At 46.1% G+C, this 25,494-nt stretch overlaps 1 protein-coding gene across 2 annotated transcripts in view; it reads right to left on the bottom strand.

The window, feature by feature from the left end:
- Window positions 1-25,494, bottom strand: part of LOC147673217 (kelch-like ECH-associated protein 1A) — a 110,371-nt gene that overhangs the window by 71,858 nt on the left and 13,019 nt on the right. For both annotated transcript variants that reach the window (XM_086947012.1, XM_086947013.1), the window contains exons 2-4: window positions 22,503-22,572; window positions 21,520-22,411; window positions 16,548-17,224 (exon numbers count right to left, since the gene is read on the bottom strand). In XM_086947012.1, coding sequence (XP_086803138.1) covers window positions 16,548-17,224; window positions 21,520-22,083 — 1,241 coding nt within the window. In that variant the 5' untranslated portion in view covers window positions 22,084-22,411; window positions 22,503-22,572. The remainder of the gene's footprint in view (window positions 1-16,547; window positions 17,225-21,519; window positions 22,412-22,502; window positions 22,573-25,494) is intronic.

Below are 25,494 nucleotides of genomic sequence, written 5' to 3'. Positions count from 1 at the left end.
AACTTGATGTCCATGAGGAACGCCTGACCACGGCAGAACAGCGCATATCGGATCACGATGACACCGCGGCCACTCATACCACTCAGTTGGCGAGGATGGACAATATACTGAGGGTAATAGCCGCCAAGAATGAGGAGTTGGAGGCGAGAAGTCGACGCAACAACATACGCGTCGTAGGTGTGCCGGAGACGACAAACGTGGGGAAAATGGAGACGTACGTGGAAAGGCTGTTGGTTGGTGCGGTCGGAGCGGAGGTGTTTTCCACGCAGTTTATTGTAGAGCGAGCACATAGATCCCTTGGGCCACGTCCGGCCTCGGGCGCGGCACCGCGCCCTATCATTGCACACCTCCTGAATTACCGAGACCGTGATGCGGCTCTTCGTGCGGCCCGCACCACCCGCTCACTCTCCTTCGAGGGAGTCAATTTCACCATCTATCCGGACTTCACCCCGATGGTACAGGAGCAGTGACGCAAATTTCTGGCGGTCAAGAAAAAGCTTAGGGACCTACAGGTAGACTATGCCTTGCTGTACCCTGCGAAGCTGAGGGTGACTCATCAAGCGAAGCAGACTTTCTTCACGAATCCGCAGCAGGCGGAAGACTTTGTAAAGCGTCTCAAGAGGGAGCGTGCTGCTGCTGGCCGGCAGGACGAGGCGGGACAGGATGACCACCGCTCGGCGGGAGAGGAGGAGGACGCCTGACCAGGTTTCTAGCGACACTCAGGCTGCGCTACTTGCTTTGCACTGACACTACTGTGGCTGCCCTTGAAGTCTAGGGTTTCACAGGCATGACCTATGGGAGCGGATGTGTGAATCGCCAGTTCACTCTGGGACTCCTTGTATTGAATATGTTGTTGAGATGATGGTTGATGATAATACTTTGCTCCGGGCACCCTCTCTTGCACTGCGCCTGAGTCGTATCCTCCTTAGTGGTGGACAACATACGGTGATACGATTGCAGCAAGACGCTCTGCTGCCTCGCGGTCTGCGTTTGAAGTAAGTGGAGAACCCTTTGGTCCCGCTTCTCTTGGCTGTCTGTAGTCTCAATTCCGAGTGACTTATGAGCGCCCATAATTATTTCAGGTTCCCTTCGCGACCAAACGGAGCCGATCGGCAATTTGCCTAAACCATCGTCCAGCTCCCCAGTCCGTTAGGCACTGTACGGACCCGTTTAAGGTATGGACATACGTGACTGTGGAGTCTGCTTGTCAGACCTCCGCGTTGCGGTTATGTCACAATTAATGCATATATTTTTATTTACAGTTTATTGAATATAACACAGCGCCTAAGCCTCCCTGCAACAGTGCAGCCTTATACACTGAGGTAACCCCTTTTCCCTTTTTGAACTGGTCTAATCAAATAAGTTCCCCTTGTGTTTACTCTGACTAATGCGAACTTCATGTTTTACTTAGACGCTTTATTTAAGACGTGCCCAGCAGCATATTTGTCTGAAACAGGCAGCCCACACATTTGAATTTTCCAGAGTGTGTCTTATTCTACCACAGGTAATTGCTTACAGCTCTCTTTATTTAGTTACCGTGCCCTTGCACTACAATACGCATTTAGAACCCCCTCTGTTTAAACGCCCGCATGTGATCTAGAGCTCACCTGAAGCCTGTATCACTAAAAGTACTGCTAATGGGTTCCCCATTCCGAGCGGACACCTCTATGTCCTGGCTAATGTGCCCCTGATGTATTGTTATAATTAATTTCACAAGCGTGTTTATGGATTAATCGCATATTCAGCTTCTGGTCCCCTTGTCTAGAGGTCTCACGACCCGGACTCCATGGCTTTCATTTTGCTTTTAACTAATGTCACCTCCCTGGTGCACAGTACTAACGACTGTTTAGGTTTTTATTAATTGATACTCCATCCCCTGACACGGGTTTTCATTTTTCAGATAGGACGGCCCCTCCTCGTCCCTTTCCCTTCTACAACGGTCCTGATGAAGACCCCGGCAAAGGAATAAATTGATCCTAGAAATAGGGGTCGAAACGTCGACACCTCTTTACCTTGGGACATCCGGCACATTTCCAGTACTCGATTGAATTGTACACGTGACCGTGGAATGCCCCACCTTTTTGTTAAATTTGCCCAACATTTGCCTTAATTGATGTAGGCCGTTTTGGTTTTTTGGAATAATTTGCAATTCCTTGTTGATTGTGTATATGTAAAGTATGTTTAAATCTGTGTACTATCTTTATAACCCTTCACACAACCTTTGAGCACATCCCTCTTTTCCCCCCCCTTGGGGCCCTTTCAAATTTTTCGATTTCTCGTTTTCATCTATAAATGATTACAAATATCGCTTTAAATTGTTAAACATGTTGTTGTTGAATAAATGACAACATCCCTGTCCTTTGAGTACCATCTCAGTTCTTGTTTAAAATTTTTTTTTATTGTTTGTGCAGAAAGAATTTCCCTTCCACGGGGACCCTTCTATACATTTACTACTTGACGCCCAGGTCCCCGTGACCGCTTGGGTTCTACCCCCCCTTTATAATGAGTCGTATCCTCAGCTTGCGGCTGGGGGGTCGGCGAGGTGTGAGAGAGTGGTTATGTGCACCTCTGGTGGGCACTCCAACGGGAATACCCCACCACTGTTAAGTTTTCTTGCACTACTGGTTTTCTGTATGCTGGATGGATGACTGGAGTGTGGGGAGGGGGGGTGGCAGGGGGTCCTGACAGGTTGGGGTTGGTCAGGTGGGTGGAGGGGGGGGGGGGGGAATGCCCTGGCAGGTTCTCTTTCGCCAGGAGTACGTACTTGGTGCGCGTGGGTTTTTGGATGTGATACGTGCTTGTTGCACGGCTGTTTGTTTCTGTGTTGGGGAGGGGGGGGGTTTGTTGCACTGGATGGAAGACGGCATAGATGGATGTGAGGTGTGGCGCGCGGGGTGTATGATGTATGTAGCAGTAAAAAATTGCTGCATGGAATTGGGAACTGCGCCTAATGCATGGTTTCAACGGTCACTGTCGTACATTTTTTGGGTGTGATGTCAGATGTGATGCTTGATAAGATATCGATTTTGTCTTGGAATGTACGTGGACTGAATGATGCCAGGAAATGTCGTAATGTGCTGCAATATCTTGATCGGCATTCCATACAGGTAGCATTACGGCAGGAGACGCATTTGCGCCAGTCAACTGCACATGCGTTCGGTGGGAGGTGGGCCTCAGTGAGGAAATTTTCATCGTACTCCTACGCACGTGGGGTTGTTATACTGATCAGGAAATCACTCACGTTCCAGGAGCTGGGGTCGCGAACGGACGCAGATGGGAGATATGTGCTGTTGTGGGGGAGGATTGGGCAGATTACTGTGCTTTTTGTGAATTGTTATGCACCGAATGTTGATTCCCCTGCTTTTTTCCTTACACTGTGGGGCCATATTCTTGAAGTAAATGCCTCACATATTGTATGGGGTGGGGATTTTAACTTGGCACTACGGGCTGTCGAGGATAGGCCAGAAGGTAGCTCTCAGTACAATATCCAGGCCAGGGATGTCTTGCGGAGCATTGTACGAGGAGGAAGGCTTGATTGATAGTTGGCGATATCTACACCCCACGGGGAGGGAGGGCACACATTTCACGGCACAGGCCAGTACCTGGGCGAGACTGGACTATATCTTCCTTTCCAGGAGACTTGTGGCGGGGCTACTTAGTGTGGCGCACCTCCCCAGGACGTACTCAGACCACTGTCCAGTTAGGGTTGTGTTATCGGTGCCTGGCCTGCACAGGCCGCGACCACCTTGGAGACTCTTTCCATCTGCCCTGCTAGATCCCACTTTTAAGACGGAGCTCGGCGAGGAAGTGGAGGCATTCTTCCTGAGGAACAGGGGATCTGTAGACAGTGTGGAAGTGATATGGGAGGCATTTAAAGTTACAATCCGTGGGGTCACGATCTCCAAGAACTGTGGGGTACTCAGGACTATTGTTCGTACCCTTGCGAGCTTAGAGGCTGATCTACGACAATTGGAGCGTGGGATGCTTGATGGCCCTGCTCCTGACCTCATGCTTCAGTTTCGGGGTAAACTCTCAGACTACGAGGAAGAGGCAGCACGAGAGGCAAAACATAGGGGGAAATATTGGACAGCGAGGAGGTACTGTGAAGGTGAGAGGCCGGGGAAGGTGCTTGCTGCACTTACGAGGCATCAGAGGCATAGCTCCGATGTGTTGGAATTGGTCTTGCCGGATGGCACCCGCTGTAGTGACACGAAAGACATACAAGACGCGTTTATACATCATTACACACACTTATACACCACGCAGCAATCAGGAGATGTGAGGTATGGGGGGTTTCTGGATGATTTGGCGCTCTGTTGGCTATCCGACGATCATAGGGCGTTTCTGGGTAGGCCCCTTGAGGTGGACGAAATCAGAAGTGCCATTATGTCCCTTAATAATGGGAAGGCCACAGGACTGGATGGGCTCCCCGCCGAATTTTATAAATGTTACGTGGACATTATGGCTCCGGTGCTTCGGGAGGTTTTCGAAGAATCCCTGGAGGTGGGGAGATTGCCAGGGTCTCTGAGGGAAGTTGCTATCACTTCATTGCTCAAACCTGGGAAAGATCCCCTGGATGTAGGGTCCTATAGGCCTCTTTCATTGCTCAACTGTGATGTCAAAATATTGGCCAAGGTATTGGCGACTCGGCTTTCTGAGCTTATGCCCGTTATAGTTTTACCTGACCAGTCGGGTTTTGTGCCTGGCCGGGCCACTTCTCATAATCTTCGTACGTTGTTCTCCTTGATTCCGACAATAGCGCCCGAGATCCCGGTAGCTGCTATATTTTTGGATGCCACTAAGGCGTTTGACTCAGTTGAGTGGGGTTACTTGGTGGATGTTTTGTGCAGAATGGGCTTTCCGCGGATTTTTATCTCCTGGGTCAAGTTGCTGTATACCGATCCGGTAGCCAGGGTTATTGTGAATGGTGTGCTGTCCTCCCCTTTTCCTATCACGAGGGGGACCCGTCAGGGCTGTCCTCTTTCTCCTCTCCTGTTTGCCATCGCAGTAGAGCCTCTTGCATGTAGGGTCCGCCAATTTCACCAGGGGAGTGCGTTTAATTGTTTCCAGCGTCAAATTGGGATATCTCTGTATGCGGACGACGTTACCCTTTATGTAAAAGATCCGCTATTGAACCTTAACGCGATACTGCGTGAGTTTATTGCCCTCGGCGGTATCTCTGGGGTGCATATCAACTGGCAGAAATCCCAGCTCTTTCCGCTCACTGCAGCAGTTCACCGCTTCCCACTTGACTACCCCCTGGAATGGTGTGATTCGGAGCTACGTTATCTTGGTATTATTGTGGCCTTGCATAAGGAGGAAACGATCAGGCTGAATTATGGTGTCGCTATAACTAAACTGGCGGATAGCATTACTAGATGGATATCGTTGCCTCTTTCCATGGCGGGTAGAGCGTCTCTGATAAAAATGGTTATGTTACCCCGCTTCCTTTACTTGTTTCAAAACATTCCATACTACCCTGGGGCGTTTTTTTTCAAGCGTCTCCGTTCGGAGCTGATTCCATTGTTCTGGGGGGGCAAACAGGCACGAGTGGCGTGGTCTACGTTGACGCTGCCGTATGTCGATGGGGGCTTTGACGTCCCAGAGTTTGAACTTTATTATGTTAGCGCCCAGGCGCACTATGCGTATCACTGGATACACCCCACGCCGTTTATGCCTCAGGTAGCTGCAGAACAGTGGGTTGCTCATCCTCTTCCATTGGAGGGCATGTTGCTGGGGCGGGTTGAGGAAGTGGACACTCACCAGACGACGGTGACGTGTACGGTGGATGCCTGGAGGCGTGTTGCGAAGACGTTGGATCTTGCATTTCTTTACTCACCTGCACTGCCCTTGGTGCACCACCCTGACTTGTCCTTGTTGCGGGAGACGGGATTCCAACGAATGTGCAAGCGTCTTGCGATACTTACTTGGGGGGACCTTTTTCGTGGGGGCACTTTTCGTACACTTGAGCAATTTTTTGGGGGTGGGGAATACTCCCCACTGGAAATGTTCTATTATATCCGGTTGCGGCAAGGCCTGCGGTCACTGCTGCCTGAATACCCTAAGGAGCCGGGCGTGGCGTTACCACTCCATGTGCTGTTACTCTCGGATGGGCGGCATTTGGTGTCTAAATTGTACGGTGCCATCAGGAAACAAAGGGTGACATCGCCTAGTCGGGCGCGAGAGCAGTGGAATGTTGAGCTCGGAATAGCTATTTCTGATGACCAGTGGGCATACTGTTGTGGGGTGACTGCCAACATCTCCTCTAGCTGCCGTTTAAAAATCATACACTATAAATTCATACACCGATTCTACTACACTCCAGCTAGAAAACTCAGGTTCCGTTTAGCGGAAGACGATAGATGTGCTCGATGTCATGCGGCGGGTGCCGACTTCCTGCATTTGGCGTGGGGATGTGGGCCCATCTCAGAGTACTGGGTGCAGGTTCATGACGCCCTTCGGGCCATGACTGAGGATGGGGTACTGTTCGACCCTGTGGTCCTATTGCTAGGTTATACCAAGGAGGTGCCGGCGTCCTATCGCAGGTTTGTGGATGTGACACTACTGTTAGCGAAACGACGAGTTGCCTGTTGTTGGGGGCGGGGCAGGATACCGCGATTCGAGGACTGGCTGAAGGATGTTATCTATTGTCAAGACCAATTTAATGTATACGCAGAAATGATGCCTGTGCGCTGTAGGCCTAGGGACTATTGGAGCCCGCTACAGGTGTACCTACTTACCAGGGCTGTACAAGATTCTGATTCGGACAGTGAGGATCGGGTTGGTGTGGGCTGATGTGGACTCGCTTGATGGGATCACACCTCGGTCTACGACACTCCACATGACGCAGTGACCGGGAGGGGTTCTGTGTATTGCTGCTTCTTACCGTGCATGGCTTACACTGTATAATCATTGTGTGGGGGGAGGGGCCGCATTGACTGCTCTTCTGTGGAGATGCTTGAACTGCCTCGACTCAGGGACTGATGTCCTCTGGATACGCACCCACTCTCCTAGTGCTGCTCTTTCTGTAGAGATGCACGGTTGATACCCACGCTATTGATGTACTTCTATGTTTTGTACTGCTATGTTCCACCTCGTGCATTTGATGATGTTATGCTCTCGCTCCAGCCCACATTATCTCCCGTTTGGGCTTGGCACCTGAACTTCCCATGTATACTAGTGCATTGCGTAGTTCTCTGACTCATAATATGCTTTGTATGTGCTGCACTGATGTCTTTTGCTTGTCTTCCAATAAATAAAGGTTTAAAAAAAAAAAAAAAAAGCAAGGCCCTCGTAGCTGCCTGACAGATGTACTGCAACGGGACTCCCCGACCCAGGGCAGTAGTAGCCGCTGTGGCCCGAGTGGAATGGGAACGTAGCCCCACAGGAGGCTCCTATGGAGCCAAAGAGTAACGAGCCTTGATACGCAAGACGACCCATCGAGAAATGCTCCGTTTGTGTACCGCCTGTCCCTTCTTAGCACCCACGTAACCACCCGGAACTGGCGTGTGCGGTCCAGATAGAATTAGAGCGCACGTTTCAGGTCCAGACGGTGGAGCCTCTCTTCCTCTTTTTCGAGGGATGCGGAGGCGGAAAGAAGGTGGGCAAGGTGATGGACTGCCCGATGTGGAAGGCTGTGACTACCTTGGGCAGGAAAGAGGGTTGCGTCTGCAACACAACTTTGTCCAGATGGACAGAAAGGAAAGGAGGTTGAGAAGAAAGAGCCTGGAGCTCACTCACTCTCCTGGCAGAGGTGATGGCAACCAGGAATGCAGTCTTAAGAGTAAGGAGACGAAGAGGACAGTTATGAAGTGGCTTGAAGGGAGCGCATATCAGATAAGTCAGAACAAGGTTCAAGTCCCACTGAGGCATCACAAAAGAAACAGGAGGGAACATATGAGTGATGCCCTTCAAAAACCTATTTACAACTGGGGACTTGAACAAAGAGGGCTGATCAGGGAGCCTTAAGAAGGCGGAAATGGCAGAGAGGTATCCCTTTAGAGTGCCCAGAGCAGAGCCCTGCTGGGCAAGAGAAAGAGGAAAGAGGAGAACCTCTGAAAGAGGGGCAGAAAGGGGATCCACAGCCTTTGCTGTGCACCATGCCACAAATTTGTTCCACCTGCAGGCGTATACCGATTTTGTGGAGGGACGCCTGGCTGCCAGAATCACATTACGGACTTCAGGAGGCAAGTCAAATGGCCTCATCTGCCGCCACGCAATCTCCACGCATGTAAGTGGAGACTGGCCAGGTTGGAGTGGAGGACCGTCCCCTGCTGCTGCGACAGAAGGTCCTCCTGAAGAGGCAGGTGAATCGGGGGATCGACAGACATGCTGAGTAGCTCGGGATACGAGTATCTTCGTGCCCAGTCCGGAGCCACGAGGATGGCTTGGGCCCGGTCGCGTCTGATCTTCTTCAGCACTGTAGGCAGAAGTGGTATAGGCGGAAAGGCGTACAACAGACCGCAGCTCCACTCGCGACGAAAAGCGTCTCCGAGCGAGTGCCGCCTTGGAAATTCCAACGCGCAGACCTGATGACATTGCGCATTCTCTTCTGTGGCAAATAGATCTAACCAAGGCTCTCCCCACTGCTGAAAGAGGCCTTGCGCCACGTCCGAGTTCAGATGTGAATTTGTGATCCATCATACACTGACGGCTGAGTTTGTCCGCCCTGGCGTTCAGGGAACCTGCCAGGTGTTGAACCACCAGGGTCACGCCCTGATGTTCCAGCCCCTGTCAGAGGCGCAGAGCCTCCTGCCTCCTGGCATAGGGTCCCGACCCCACCCCGCCCTGTTTGTTGCAGTACCACATGGTGTTTCAATTTTTTAAAACATTCCTGGATATTTATTAAGAATTGTATTTGTTATAAAGTATGTCTTTTTTTATTGTAATGGTATATTTTTGTGGACCTCCTTTGGAGTTCCGTAACAAATAAACGAATTGTGTTTTCCGTGAACACCTGCACTACACTCCCCCGGACAGAGGGGAGGAATGCCTTCAGTGCAAGCCGGATCGCCCGCAGCTCCAGAAGGTTGATGTGGAGCCGGGACTCCGCCGGAGACCAGAGGCCTCTGATCTCTGCCTCTCCCATGTGGCCCCCCCAGCCCTGGAGGGACGCGTCCATCACAACTACGTTCTCCGGTTGGGGTAGGGAGAGGAATCTGCCGCTGACCCAATCGCGGTCCGTGAGCCACCACTGCAACTGTCTTGCAGTGCCCTCCGAGATCAAGACATGGTCGGACAAGTTGCCCTGATGCTTCAGGTCCCACTGCAGAGCCCACATCCGCCACTGGGCGTGATGCACCAGAAGGATGCAGGAGGCCATCAGCCCTTGAAGCCGCAGCGTCAACCTGACCGAGACTCGGGATAACGGTTGAAAGATCAGAATCAGAGCCTGAATATCCTGAACCCACTGTTCGGGAGGATAAACCCGAAACTGCGCCGAGTCTAGAACCGCTCAGATGAAGAGGAGCTTCTGAGAGGGACACAGGTGTGACTTCGGCACATTGATGGAGAGCCCCAGCCGGTGCCGGAGGTCGGCCGTAGTCTGGAGGTTGCTGACGTCTGTTTGGGGTGAGCCCGCCTTCAACAACAGTTGTCGAGGTAGGGGAAGACCGAAACCCCTAACCTGCGCAGATGAGCTGCGACCACCGCCATCACTTTTGTGAACACCCGTGGGGCGCTGGTAAGGCCGAAGGGGAGCACAGTAAACTGAAAGTGCTCGTGGCCTACCGTGAATCCCAGGTAGCGCCGGTGGGCCGGCAGGCCGGCAGGACGGGGATGTGAAAATATGGGTCCTGCAAGTCCAACGCTACCAACCAGTCTTCCGGGTCCAGGGCAGCTAAGACCGGAGCCAAAGTCAGCATCTTGAACTTCTCCTCCCGGAGGAAGCCGTTGACGTTCATTAGGTCCAAGATAGGGCGTAGGCCCCCTTTGCCCTTCTTGGGAACCAGAAAGTAGCGGGAGTAACAACCACGTCCTACTTCTGGCCCAGGAACGTGCTCGATGGCCCCCTTGGCCAAGAGGGCCGAAAGTTCCTCTTGCAGAGGTTGCAAGTGATCCCCCGACACGTGGTGGTACTGCGGTGGCATGGCTGGAGGGGTCGCATCGAAGGGGAGGGAGTAGCCCCTTCGGACGATTTGCAGCACCCACCTGTCTGATGTGATGGTGCGCCAGTGGAGGAGGTGATGGTAAACCCTGCCCCCCACTGGCGTTAAATGGACTTGAAAGCTCGGACTAGGAAGGCTTTGAGGCGGATGCTGCGGGGGTGGATGTGGACTGGCCGCGCCGTTGTCCCCGGTTACCGCCGCGACGGTAACCACGTCCGCCACCGCGCTGAATGTTAGTCTGCGGCCTGTGGCTGGCAGGACGTGTGGGAGCACCCCTTCCGTGGCCACGAAAGGAGCGCTGGGCAGAAGATTGCGGATGCGGGCCGACAGGCCCAATGACTTGGCCGTAGCCCTGCAGTCCTTGAAGCGTTCCAGCGCATGATCTGCCTTGCCACCAAAGAGGTGGCTGCCATCGAACGGCATGTCCATAAGGGTGTTTTGGACATCGGCCGAAAAGTTGGCGGACCTCAGCCAGGCGTTGCGGCGAACCACCACAGACGTGGAAATTGCTCTTCCTAGCGAGTCCGTGGTATCCAGTCCACATTGTATAGAGTTCCGCGCTGCGTCTCTTCCCTCCGCGAGGGCTTGAGCGAGTTTCACTCGGGCTCCCCCCGGGCAATGAAGTAGCACGGCCTCAACAGTATCCCACAAAGAGGCCCAAGAGGCACGCAGTGTTGAACGACCGCAACCCCAAACCAAGGGAGGAGAGCATCTTCTTTACGAACTGTTCATACCTCTTGAATTCCCTATCTGGTGGTGCCGTCGGGAATGCGGATTGAGAAGTAGAGGCCTGGATAACCAGGCTCTCGGGGGTGGGGTGGGTGGACAAGAAACTAGGGTCGCCTTTGGCTGGGCAGAGGCGCCTAGCGACATTCCTATCTACAGGGGGACCTTTAGAGGGCCTGAACCAAGTGCCTAACAGGACGTCCTTGAGCGCCTCATTAAACGGCAGTAGAGGCTCTGGGGAGCTTCCCTGCGGTTTAAGGACCTCTGTGAGGATGTTAGACCTCACTGTTGCGAAGGGGAACTCAAGAGCCAAGGCCTTGGCTGCCCTCATCAGCACCACACTATAAGCAGCCCCCTCCTCCGTAGCCATGGTAGGAGGGGAGACAAAACTAGTGTCCGGGGAGGTATCCAGGCCACTGGCTTCCCCTAGTTCCTGTGTCCAGTCCGGATATGACTGGCACTCACGTGCCAGGGGGTCCTCAGACCCCCCCCAGTCTCCTTTGTCGTCCATGTCCTGAAATTCAGGGATAAAGATGGACCCAGATCCTCTAAAAATTCCTCTTCGGCCGGAACCGGACCGAGGGGTGGACCAGGGACGGCGTTGTGCGGGGACAACGCCAGGGATGACACCCTAGGTGCCGACTCCGGAGGGGTCATAAGGTCGACCAGCGGCAACCCGGATCCGGTGGGGCCCTGTGGCATCGGTACCGAAGTCGCCGACGGCGCCGGGCCGAAGCACCCGGTCGCTTGGGCTCCCAGTCAGGGCCGCAGAGCAGTTCCTTTTCAGTTCCGTAAAAACTCTCCATACGGAATACTTTGCTTTAGAGACTGCGGATGTAAGCTCGTTCCATGGAGAAGACTATTGGTCGATGTTTTTTACGAACTTTACGTATTTTGTTTGATTTTATACACACTTTGGTGTCCAAAAACTCAATCTCCCTTGGTTGTATATTGTATGTGAACTTGAGGCCAACGTCATTTTGATTAAGCACTGCTATGTAATCCACAAGTTTTTCTTTTGACCCCCTCCACAATAGGAAGCGATCGTCGATGAAGCGCAGCCATAATGCCACATCGGCGGTGTATGGGTCGTTTACTTCTCTCCGAGCTATGTGTTTCTCCCACCAACCCATGGTGAGATTAGCATAGCTTGGAGAGAAGGAAACTCCCATAGCAGTACCGCACTTCTGGGAATAAATCTGCTTGTTGAACTGATACACATTATTAGCCAGGCACAGTTCGATCATTTTCATCAGCATGTTCGTGTGTTGTAACTCCCAAATTGGCCTTTGTTACAGGAAATATGCTATGGCTGACAATCTTCTATTGTGGTTGATTGATGTGTACAGCGAAACAACAACATTTGTTGCTAATAAATAGTCAGATTGCTATTCGGTTTCCATTAAAATTCTCCAAAATTCTACTGTCTTTGATAAAAGAACTTAACGTCGGGACAATTGGTGCCAGGAAGTGATCAACATAGGAGGCTATGTTTTCATAAAGGGAGTCACAACTAGAAATTATAGGATGGGCCGGGGGTTTATGTAAGGTTTTATGAATCTTTTGCAGAAAGTATATTGTTTGTGTCACTGGATTGGTTATTGTTAAAAAGTTCTTCTTGTCTTGACTAAGCAATCCTTTCTCGTGCCATTCAGATATTCGATTATGTATATCTCTGGTCATTTCTGGAATGGGATTAGAAGTTAGCAGCGTATAGTTGGTTTCATCCCCAGCTGACTGTGTGCTTACTCAAAATATTTATATATATCAGATTATTACTATTTTATTGTACAGCTAGGCTAGCTTGAGGCTCTGTAATACACCCAGCAAGGAAGAAAGGCATTATTGGAACAAGGCACATGTGGCTGAGGCCGTTTAGCCAGCCTCAGCAAATAGCAGAGGAAAGAACCTCAGAGGTGCATATGAAACACAAGAGAACCACTCAATACAATGGGATTTCCTAGCAGAACTAGCAATGAAATGGGCACCAGACATTCTTCTGTATAGTTGACAAACTGATGCTACTGCTACAGACCCAATGGGCTCCTGAGAATGTGGTCATAAAAGTGTGTATGAAACCAAGATACAAACCGACTTGGCCCATGACAGCTGCAGGGAGAGACAGGAGCTTTATTTCCTCCATAACGTGGATGTTGAACTCAATCCATGTATGTCCGCTATTTTTTACAGGACCCAGCAATGGGAGCTATCATGTTTGTAAGTGAATACATTGTTGTTCTCCCTGTTGAATTACTACAAATGACTGATTGTGCCATTAGCAAGCATTTTTAGTTTGTTCGTGTTAGTACAAAAGGCCAATGTGTAAACAAGGGGGATGAATTTGGAGCTCTATAGACTGAATGGTACTTGCTCTTATTCTTCTAAACAATAAACATACACCGCTCATAACCTTCAAGCAGCCCAGCTCTATAAATATGCCTTCGTGATACGCTGGCAGGCACTGTAAGCCTCTTTCACATGCTAGCCTCATTCAGGATATCTAGAAGCAACCTGCACATATGTGCTTCCAAGTTTGAGATCAATCATCTGCTGCAAAGGTATATCTCATTGATCCACTATGCAGCAGCAGAATGCCAGAATGGTGCTCTCTACCATCCGATGGCAGTGGTCAACTATATGCAGCCTTGTGCGGTGTATCAATACAAGGAAAATGAGTTTCTTATCTATTACTGTATTTCTCTAGTATCGGTATCTTTCATAGATTCACATGTTTGAATCCTTTCCCGTCATTGAAGTGGGAGTCCCACAGAAAGCAGTAGTCAATAATATACACAGCAGTTAACCCCCTCCGTGCGACGCGTGAACTACCTGCTGGGTGCTGCGCACGACCGTTGGCCGACGCAGCCCCGCCCACTCCGTCGAACACCCGTACCGCGGACGAATGTTCGACGCGGTAAAGGTGTGAATGTAAAAAAGAAAAAATTCACTTCGTTAGCTTATCGTCATTAAGTAATAAGAACCAAAGTTCAGCCAATCACCACAGAGGCTTCAGTTCCTCAGATAATCTAGCACAAGTGGGATATAGGAACCTAGAAAAGAAGAGGGGCCACTAAGGGGAGTAGGGTGGGTCGCATGTGAATCTATGAAAGATACCAATACTGGAGAACTACAGTCACAGGTAAGTAACTTTTTTTTTTCTCGAGTATTGGATTTTTAATTGATTCACATGCTTGAATCACAATAGTTAGTAGTTAACCCGTGCAGATAATTACATTATCGTAAGATAGGGGATGGTGAGAAATGCATTTATATATCTATGGCTCACCTTATTGAAATAGATGGTACCACAATGCTTGTTCCACATCCTCATCACTTTTGTCAGAGGAATCCAGGCAATAATGCTGTGTGAATGAGCCTCTGTTGGACCATGACGCTGCTCAACATATTTGCTGAATACGCACACTGGCAAAGACAGCTGTGGTCATAGAGACAGCTCTGGTAGAATGTGCCTTTACTTTGCTTTTCAATGGTTTTCCAGCCTGTTTGTGACAGAATTGGATAGCTGCTGAAATCCATGTTGCTATGCTTTGTTTGGAAACTGTGAATCTCTTTCATAGGTTTCCATAAGCGTCAAACAATTGATCTGCCTTGCGGAGTTGTCTAGTCCTGTGTAAGCAGAACTTGATACATCTCTTAACGTCCAAAGTATGCAAAGATTTTTCTGCCACACTTTGGGGATTAGCAAAGAATGTTCTCAGTATTATGGGTTCATTCAAATGGAAATCTCAAAAGGAACCTTTGGTAAAAATTTAGGATTGGTCTTCAGCACAACACTGTTTTGTCTGAAATCCAGGAATTGCTCTTTAATTGTGAATGCTTAAATGTCATTGACCCTTATTGCTGATGAAAGTGCTACAAGTAGCTCTGTTTTCCATGTCAGGTATTTTAAGTTTGTCTTGTGAATGAGCCCAAACTGGGCCTTCAACAATTGCACCAGCACTATATTAATATGCCAAGTAGGAGGAGGTTTCTTTATAGGAGGAAACACTCTAAAAAGGCCCTTGAGAAGTTGCTTATTCACTCTGCTAGACCATAGTGACGGTAATTCATCTGATCCTCTAAATCGTGAGATTGTTCCCAGGTATACTTTAATGGAAGAGTGGCACAATCCAGAATATGCCAACTTTAGCAGATAACGGAGAAGTTGTTCCAGAGGTGTGGAGATAGGATAAACATTAGCTTCATGACACCACAACAAGAAAAGCTTGCTGTTTGAGCTCCTATTCGTGACAGCTGGTGTTCATCCAGCTCAACGTGTCTGCTAGTACGTTGCTTGCTCCGGGCACATGCTCTGCCTTGAGCGTTATTTGGTGCTCAAGAGTCCATTTCCAAATTTCCTGTGCCTGTTGTGACAGGACTGATGAACTTGTTCCTCCCTGTTTGTTTTTATAATGCACGCTGGTGGTGTCAGTGTGATTAGCACTGATGACTTTGCTATTCTGGAAAGAAAAGATATTAGGGCCAATGCTATGGCTCTGAGTTCCAGCGAGTTTATGTGCATTTTCTTCTGTAGGTGATTCCACTTTCCACTGATTGTCCAATCCAGGAGATGAGCGCCCCATCCCTCCAGGGACAAGTCTGTTGTTATTACGAAATCGGAGATCTGTTTAAGGAATATTAGCCCCTCGGACAGGTTTACACTCTGTGCACACCATTTCATGGATGTTACCATGATCGGAGTAATCCGAATGATGTCATCGAACTAGCCTTGAATCTGTAACCATTGTTTGTAACTTCTCTTGTAATGGTCGCACGTGAAGGCGGCAATTTGGAATTAGTGGAATGCGAAATTATATCATTCCAAGTAATGGTTTGTACAGTTGAACTGAAACAGACTTTTTTCTGCTTAATTTTTGCGCTAGTCTATAGATTACGGACTACTTCATAGGTGCGGTCTTGCTCTTCTCCTTGGAAAGGTCCCTCCTCAAGTGTGTGCTACCCATCCGTGCATCCCAATAAGACCAAAGTATCTATTCCCAAACAACAGCTACATCTGTATGTTTTGTCTAGGTGCTGGCCCTGAACAGAACAACAAGGGGCATTGTTGTCCGACCTTGCCCACAATGTTCAGACTTAATCCCAGGAACCTGCAACATGTGAACATAACAGCGAATTCTCATGTGAAAATATCGAAAGAAGCATTTGCAAAATAAACTCATGTAGTAACGTGTGTAAAGCCACGAACAGTCTACAGCGTGCTCATACTAACTTAGGGAAGACGCCAATGTCCCCATGGGCCATGTGACAGCATTGCCAGATAAAAACAGTTGAAAATTACCTAGAATAAGGTTTATAGTTACGTTATTTTAAAGAAGGATTAGACTTTACTGAAATGACACCTAAAGGTAACACTACTTCTTTATATAGTTGGAAAAAAACTATTTAAACACATCTTCCTCAATTTCGTAATGCAGCCAAAGCATTTGGTGGAATATATTATATATACACATTATATATATATATATATATATATATATATATATATATATATATATATATATATATATATATACACACATACATATATATGCATTATATATATACATACATATAAATGCATTATGTATATATATATATATATATATATATGTTAAATTCACTTCTATTAGCGTTCTCAGCCTAGGCGTTCATTGCTCTATATAAATTCATTTTCAAAAAAAGGAGCTCCACAGTGAGAGCAAATTCGTCACTTACTTTTCAACACTTTTATGGTGGTCAGACCCAGAGGACCCTCCAACAGCATAAATAGCACCATCTATGACTCCAACACCAACTCGATTCCTGGGCACATTGAGCGGTGCTCGAGCCATCCACTGTTGCGTCATGGGATTAAAACAGTCCAAAGCATTTGAGTCTGTATTTTCATTTGCAGAGTTATTGCGACCACCCACTGCATAGAAAAGTCCATGAACTACACATGCTCCAAGTCCACTTCGTGGATATGGCATATCAGTGAGTTTTATCCACTCAGCTGTCCTGGGATTATAAGCTACCATTGAGGCCAATGAATGCTGGAGGAAGCCACCAGCAGCGTAGATCCATGGGTTACCACGCAACCTAATACTTGGAAGTGGTTTGTGGAGGGCCATTGCTTGAAAAATCTTTGAGAGGTAATCTCTACAAGAGTTAACTTTGTGAAGAATAGGGCACTGTTGAAGTTGCCTCTTGATAAACTTTGGTGGCAAGGCATGGATCTGAACTGCATTGAAAATAACATGAAGGTATTCAGCTCTGTTGGTCATGTCGAACTGGATCCATTTGAGGCAGGCATTGTATATTTCCGATTCACAGAGTACGTTGAGGCTTTCTTGGCTGATCAACTCTATTAGCTCACAATTTGTCAAGTTCAAAAACTCCTCTTCTTTAATCACCTAGAAATAAGGGAGATTACTTTACTTACAAACTTCAATTTTATATTTTGGTTGCATAATAAACCAACATACACATTCAGTTTCAAGGAATTCTATCAGTCACTAAAAGATACATGCCAGTGCATTAGCACAGCAAGAGTGAACAGATCAACAACACAGATTAATAAAACAGAAGACAACCCATTGACTTAATAAGTAAATTATTTCAAATTCAATTTTACTGAGTAAACAGATCTGATTGAAGTGACAGAATGGAACAATTCTATGTCCTCAGCAGCTATGGTGACAGACTCTAACGGGGTGGATTGTAAAGACAAAACATAATTTGCTCAAGGTGTGTTGGAATGAGGATTCCAGGAAAAGGTTGACCTTTACTAATGAGAATGCGCACAAACTTGAGTTTGTTGGTGTTCACAAACTGCTCTCCGACCATACATGTAATGAAAGATTTACTTCTGTCAAGGGCACAAGTAAATCCCTTTTTAACAAGGTAAGGGGCATTTTACACCCGAAAAATGTGTAGGGTAAGAGGTTTCTCTTAGAACAGTAAAATATATTGTGCTATTGCACTAGGGCATGGGGATATAAGAATGGAAAACTGTATTATGCAAACAATTCTACGAAGGATTAAGCCTGGAGACCAGCGATTGTACTAGTTTCACAGTATACAGTGGGAAACCTTTGTTAATTCCTGAAATGCCTAAATCTGTGCATACGTAACTGCGCAATGCCCCAATTTTTGATTTATGCATTTTTTGTTAACCAGGACCACATTATCTTGAAATGCATGACTATATCCAAAAAAAGATTTCAGTGAACAACAAAAAGGGTCTCTGGTCTTATGACAAGGGTACAATGGACTAAGCATTTATCTACCATACATTGTGGTATTCATAGATCCTTGTTGAACAATGTGTTAAATGTAATGCATTGGCTATTGGGCATGCCACAAGCACCCAAGCGAGGTAGAGGATCTGCTGGTCCTTGAGTTACATTTTATGTCAGCGGGGCGAGCACTCTTGTGTGCAGTGGTGTCAGTTTCTGTCTCACCAGCACAGACTGTAGGAGGACATTACACACTACCGTAGCCTTTTATTTCCATGTTCCATCAGCATTTCTACAGACATTGTTGGGAAAGGTTCGGAGGAAAAATTTTGCCGACCAGCCTCCTTTCATTTACTGCTGTGGCTACCATTGTAGAAAAAAATGAGTTTGAAGCTTCTCACCCAAAACCCATCTCACCATTTGCAAACGTTTACTAGGTCTAGAGCAGGACACCTTTAACTGTTTTCATGGAGTACCGCCACCAAACAAATCCCATGTTGAGGGTCGGCCCGACATGGACATGTTTTGTAACTGGAGCTTGCATTAAAAATTGCATTCCAGAGTTGCGCCAAGTCAGTAGAATGAACTGGCTGAAGGAACAAAACAGAGAAATGATATGATAAATGAAAAACATCACTATTTGCCAATCACAGGCTTTCGAACGCCAAAACCTGTTCATAGCAGCCTCTCAGATCCAATCATCACATTCCCTTCATTAAATCCCCCTTCCCGAGACCCTGTCCTGGAGCAAATGGATAAAATTGAACGGCAAGCACATACTTCATTTCACCTAAGGTCAATCCAAACAATTCTGGACAGCTGCTCAAGAAGAAGGAGGAGGAGGTTGAAAACAAACGGTCTGTCAGAAGTACAAGAAATAGAAGCCTCTGAACTTATTTGAAACCTCTGATATCAATAGCCTTCAGTGGTTTTACTTTGAGTTTAAGAGGAGCAAAACCACAGTTTTTGAGCTTCACAGACTATGGATAATGATCTATGCTTAACTCCCCCTCTCATACCCTGTCTAAATTGTTAAAAAGTCACCGCTACCGATGCCAGGCTCGGACCCACTATCCATCAAGCTCATTTCTCTCACATCCTGTCTCTCAGGGGACCTAAGAGGCCCACAAGAATTGCAGGGGGGTGGTGGACTTAAGGTCAGGAGTAGTCCAAATGACACAACTTTGAGTCACAAGTGAAGAGCATTAAGGAGCCTACAAAAACGGAAAAAGAGCAATACAAACCCTAAGAGTCTTCAGAAAATGAGATTTCCTACTTTACTGTTTATCCAAACTCCACCAGGAAGGCTGCTTTATAATATATTGCCTCAGTGCATACTGACTGAGGGGCTACAGAATAAAGCCTTGGAGAAAGTCAGAAGTAGGCACACTTAGATTCCAGTGATTAATTCAATGCCCACTTGGATAAACCCTTACCTGGAACTTCTGTATTGTATTCCAAAGCTATGAGGCAAATGATTAAGATCTTTGTCTTTAGGGCTGCCAAGATTGGACACATACCTACCACTAAGACCTTGCACAAGAAAATGCACTTGACTCTTCTACCCAAAAAACAGAATGTATCATTGGATCATCTAAAACTTCTTTACTGAAAGAGGTCAAATCGGGGAAACAACCAGAGCCAAAGGGAAAGAACCAGAGCAAAGAGTTGAGCAAATCACTAAAACCTTCTGAAGACTGCATCCTGAGTATAAAAGCCTCAATGAACAAGATTTAATTACTTGGAAATGTAAATAATAGTTAGTGATGCAGAAAACCAAATCACAAAGGTGTCCCAAATTAATTAAGAGAGGGAGCGGGGGTGTGCTAGTTAATAAATGCCTGCATTGGTTCAAAGCCAAAGGGCGACCCTATATTTTTTGGGCTCATTACTTTAGCTTAGAGCTATTTACACTTGCTGTAGGGTGGCAAACTGGGATCTGCTGAAAGCCCAGCCACAGAAATGGTGGTACTTGCCTGGAGGAAACTGACCAAGGAGATGGGGTGGGGGAATAGATTGACCACAATAACACCATTGTGGGAAGGGTCCAGACTCGACAGGTGGTAACTCTGACTGGATTCCAGAGGTGGGACAGTATTGGTATATCGACCCTTGTGGATGTATGGGAAGCCAATGGGGTGGTACCCTCTGCCCACCTACAATCTGAAAACCAGATATCCCATACACAGTGGCTAAAGTATGCTGAACTGAGTACTGCTCTGAATAAAAGTGTGTCTCCCAATGAGGAAACGCAAGAAGACGCACCGCTAGAAATGAGACTGTTGGATCTACGAGTCAGGAAAAAATTGATTTAATTAATGTATAGGACATTAATGAGAAATACATAGATCCCCCTATCTAGGATAATTTGATATGTGGTCTCGTGACTGTGGTGAACTAGATGAGGAAGACTGGCAAGAGACACTAATATTTCCAGTGGAGGTGGCCATCACGGCCGACTAGATTTGATTCAAGTTAAAATTGTACACAGGGTATACTCCACAGAATAGCCAGGGTTGCAGATGCACACTACCTTAAAGAGTGTGGACAGGAGGGCACCTTTTATCACACACTCCAAAGCTGTCCCGTGCTTGGGTTTTGTTTTGGAAGCAGTGAGGGGAACACTTGAGAAAGCAACGGGTGTACCACTGGACCTTCAACCTAGGCTTGTGCTGTTGAGAGTATGGGGACAGACGGACCCAGTAGCAAAATGAGTTGTGTTATATTATGAGTGTTTTGCTAATCTCAAAATCAATAAAAATATTTAACAGTTTGCTACAAGAATCTGTTTTCTGTCTGGGACCAACAGACAGAATGCATTCTAATTGGGTGTGGTCGTGGTCAAGCAACTTCCAGCATTCCTGAGAGGAAGCTGAAACCTTCTACATGCTCATCGATATACTTGTAATAAGCCTTAAAGTCGGCTTTTAAAATTAATTTCAAATTCCTTTTGCCTTTATTCATAATGTATACCCTTCGTTGATATATAAATATTGTTTTACACATTTGCAGATTGTGGTTATTTACCTAGGTGATTACTTTTTGTTTTTTAACTGCCTAAATGACAGGATGATATATATTCTGATACACCAATGGTCAGTTGGCCAATTGTGTTTAACAATAGAAAACAAGAACAATCAATAAGTTTGCTCTTCCTTTTTGTATAACTCAAACATCCATTTACAGGCATTTACATGGTCTGCACTGAATTCAACAGGGCTTAATGGGAAAGGGCCAATTGTGCCTTAGTTTCTACACTGTAGAACCGTTCACCTTTCAGCGAGAGCAAAAAAGCTTATCTTTTCAATTAATTATCAGTTCTGAATGATCCTTCTAGTTAACAAATGCACCTTAACAGATGAAGCAGCATCATGATGTACATAAACTAAATAATTCTTGCCAACACAATCTTAACTAAATTGCATTTTTAAAAGGGAAGCGATTTTGAAATTTGTATTAGAAAGGTTTACCTCACTGAAATGCATGTTAACATATTCCTTCCCTTTCTTGAACAAGTCCATGCATCCAATCTGCTCGGCAAACTTCAGAATTCCAATGACATTGCTGGCGTCCAGGTGCTTAACAAGAAAGTCACAGCAAGCCTTTGTAATATCATCCATCTGATACCGTGTAGCTGCGAGGAGCACATGTAAAACACACTTTTCGCCAACAGTTATCCTTGACGTGTAGGCAAATTCTATGAGCTTTTGCATCACCCTTGGAGACACGTCTTTAATGGTGATCTCTTCAGCATGGCACTCACGAAAGTTATTTGTAAACATAGCTTTGAAATAAGGACTACAGGAGGCAAGAACAAGTTTATGGATTTGAAAGGTCTCTTCATGGCCACAGTGGTTTACACGTAGACGTGCATCACAAAGTTCATTGTTTTTCCGCAGTTCATCCATTCTTTCAAAAGCCTTGGTGGGATGTTCATCTAGTGTATAATCCAAGTAGCCTTGACCTTTCATTGAAGGCACGGCTATACCTCGGCACTTGTTTTCATTGGCATACTTTTTGTTTGGACAGATCATCTTCAAAATGTAAAATAAAATGAATTGTGGTAGTTCAGGACAATTAAATTGACAAATGTTTCAGTTTAATTCGACTACAGCATATTCATTAGAGCAGCAAAATGTTCAGAGCATGTCTATCGACACTGGAACATCTTCAGAAGGATGTTGTGACATTCAATGCAGAACATACATGACACATAACAGTGTTTCTCACTACTGTCAAGTAATTCTTTAGTTGCTATGTGATATGTATTTCTTATCTTTCTTCCATTTGCTGATATCCATTTGCACTTGTTTAATTCAATTCCACTGAATAAACTTCTTCATTGGAGCTCACATCAGAGTACTGTCATCGGTTGCAAAATAGAAAAGAAAAATATGTTACAATGCTCAAATTTGAAATGAAAAATATTATGAAGAATGCACTCAATACTTACCAAAGTGCTTGTCATTCTACATCAGCATGCAATAGTCTACTATTCCAATCTGAGCGCGAGCCACTCACACCTGTGAGTGACAGAGAGAAAAAAGAAAAAACATTGCAAACCCAAGTTAATTGGCTTCAACCAAGTAATAACTTTGATTGCCAAATGTGCAATTTTTTGGTTTTATTAAAGCTCGACAGATATATGCATATACTCTCAGTTTTTGGCTCCAGTGTAACTGAAAAATAGGAGCAGTATTCAAAATGAACATTATCAAAAACAGTAAATACATCAATAAGAAAAATGACAATGTATCCCTAAATAAATCTACCTAATTATCTTCAAAGATGAAAGCCATAAAGACAGGCCTGAGGGAGGTGTAGGGAAAAGGTATTTGGGGTTCTCTGGTGTCCACTTAAAACCAGGAAAAGTATTACATTATTAGATTTAAAAATCAGCCTCTGAAACGTGTGGTTTGTCACCATTAACTGTTCAAACCATTTTCACTGTGGTCGTCAGATGTTATTTACCTTATTGTTAGACATCTTATTATATTATGTCTGTGCAAACAGGTTTCAAAGTTATTATAGCTGACAAGTAAACAGTCAGTATATTGTCTGGAATGACTAGGGAACGTCTGTCACTTGTGTTGACTAAAGAATGCCTCAAATGAGAATAGTTGTCATTACAAATTTGGGACAGTATCGACTGCCAATAAAAAAATGGTCCACGCCTTTGAAGAGCCATACGTAGTACAGGTTTGGGATTTTCCAAATTATATTACATCCTTTTTATTTCATTCACATTTATAATACTTTTCACTCTTTTTACTCATGAAATTAAGAATTTCAGGTTAATTCAGTTATTTAAAGGCACAGCAACAATGGCCAACTATTTCAGAAACCTCAGCTTACCTCTGCCTAGATGACTCAATGGGGGTGTTTGATAGTTTAGTGTACCAGAAGCCCCATTGTGAATTGTTAGAGCTCGCACTGAGCTAAACGTGTGTAGTCTCATCTCCCTTAATGGCGTTAACCACTACGTTTCTAGTGGTAGAGCCAGCCTGGCTATATAATCGGAAACCTATGACCCTGTGGCCAATCTGCTATAGGGGCACCAGTTCAATGCATTGATGGCTCATGCTATCGGATACTAGCCTTCTGGCACAAGGAGTCCAGGGAAGTAAAACTGTATAATAGTCCTGACGCACCGGGAGAATACACATCTTCCCTGCATCAGGCCCAAAGATTTTTTTGTGTTTCAAGTGCAAACTGCAGCTTTGGGGGGTTATTAGGTTATGAAACACAGCAAAAACTGCCAACAAACTGCCATGGCATGGCCTCTTTACACCACGTACAAGAAAAATACTTGTTCCTACGCATTCAGTAAATGAAAATGAATCTATCATTTATGAATAATTGCACAATGAAAAGCCTTTGTAAAGAAAGTGTGAGGACAGTCAACAGCACTCAAAAAAGTAAAGTTCAACACAATTTCAAATAATAAGAGAGGACAATACAATCAAACCAATCAGAATACATTTAATGAACTTGTTGCCATGCACAGTCTTTACATTACATCTAACAATTTCAAGGTGCCAAAGTGACTACGGTGCTGATTCAGAGTTTGGATGACAGAGTACTCTAACACAAACATGACGGACCACCTCGTCCGCCAAAGTCTCAGTTCACCAGCCTCATTTAGAGGCAGGCAGCTGTAAGCTTTCCATAAACTGAGTCCTAAATGTAATAGGGGCGGTTTAAGGAAGAGTATTACACCACTAGCCGCATTTGGGGAGGATGGTGTGACTTCCTTTTTCCCTGTCCCTCACCACCAATAAAAATCTGCATTGAAGGACAGAAAGAAAATAATAAACTCCAGACCCGGAGAGAAAATTCACATAGCAAAGTGGGGAGTTTGTTTAAAAAAAATTTAAAATAAAAATAATTTCAAGCGTTTAATGGCTGACCTCTAAAACCGATGGTGGCTGTCGCCAAAGGTTTTTCACCTTGAAGGGAACTGCCACAACGGTGGCTTCTTCTAGTACAGTGATGACAGCTGGGTCGTAGATCATCCTTAAATTTAATGGAACGTAGTCTGTCCGACTAGTGGAAGCAATGTCCTCCGTCAACCTCACGGACTGAACTCTGTCCACCAAAATCTAAATTGGCCCCTAAGTGATGTGGCAGTGTAGTGCTCAAATTAATAGAGGGTCACTAGTGGCCAATTGGACTCCCAGTCTGAAGGTTAATGGTTCAAATTTCACCATTGAACAGTCATTTATTTGTACATCGAAAGTCTGGTCAGAAACCAGTGTTTCAATGATTTCACAAATAAATTGTCTTTGTTTCAATACTAGTCTGGTGAAAAATGGGGAAATAAGGCTAATGATGGAAGCGCTTCTGCGCCAGTCACCTGCAGGATAGAGAACAAAGCCAACAAAATAGATGCAAACATGATGTGGCCACCAGGGACCCCAAACAGGGATGTAAGTGTAAAGTAATAGGTAGAAACATGGTGCACCTAGAGACATGAGTGGGACGGGAGGTGGGATGAAATGGAATAAACAGTACTACTAAAGCTCACTTTTTAGGGACATGAGCTGGAAAAGGTAGAGGAATGAGCTAAATGGCAAGCATGCTGCTACCACATTGTACATCAACAGTGAACAAGAAAATTAGAAAAGCAACAAAATAGATGTCATAAGTGCTGCTGCACCAGCAAAACCGTGGGGGACTCCTGATTGTGGGGAAAATAGCAACGGACCACTGGAGCGGATGTGACACCAATGGGTGCAAGAAGGAAGAAGGTGTGATAATAATGGGAAGGTCAGTCCCTCATTTACACTATGCTAACATCTGTCTAGCATGTTCTTAGCCGAACCTCTAAGTGCATCAGCCACCCACAAAGGTGCAACATCAACTGGTCTTGCTTGAACTACATGCAAAGAAACTAGACACTCAGCAAAAGCAGCATTCTTTTTGTCGGGCGTACATTTTTGATC

This window comes from Lissotriton vulgaris, chromosome 12 (genome assembly GCF_964263255.1).
Source record: "Lissotriton vulgaris chromosome 12, aLisVul1.2, whole genome shotgun sequence".
Taxonomy (NCBI): domain Eukaryota; kingdom Metazoa; phylum Chordata; class Amphibia; order Caudata; family Salamandridae; genus Lissotriton; species Lissotriton vulgaris.
Note: the sequence above shows the minus strand (reverse complement) of the source record. Positions and strands in the feature narration are given on the sequence as shown.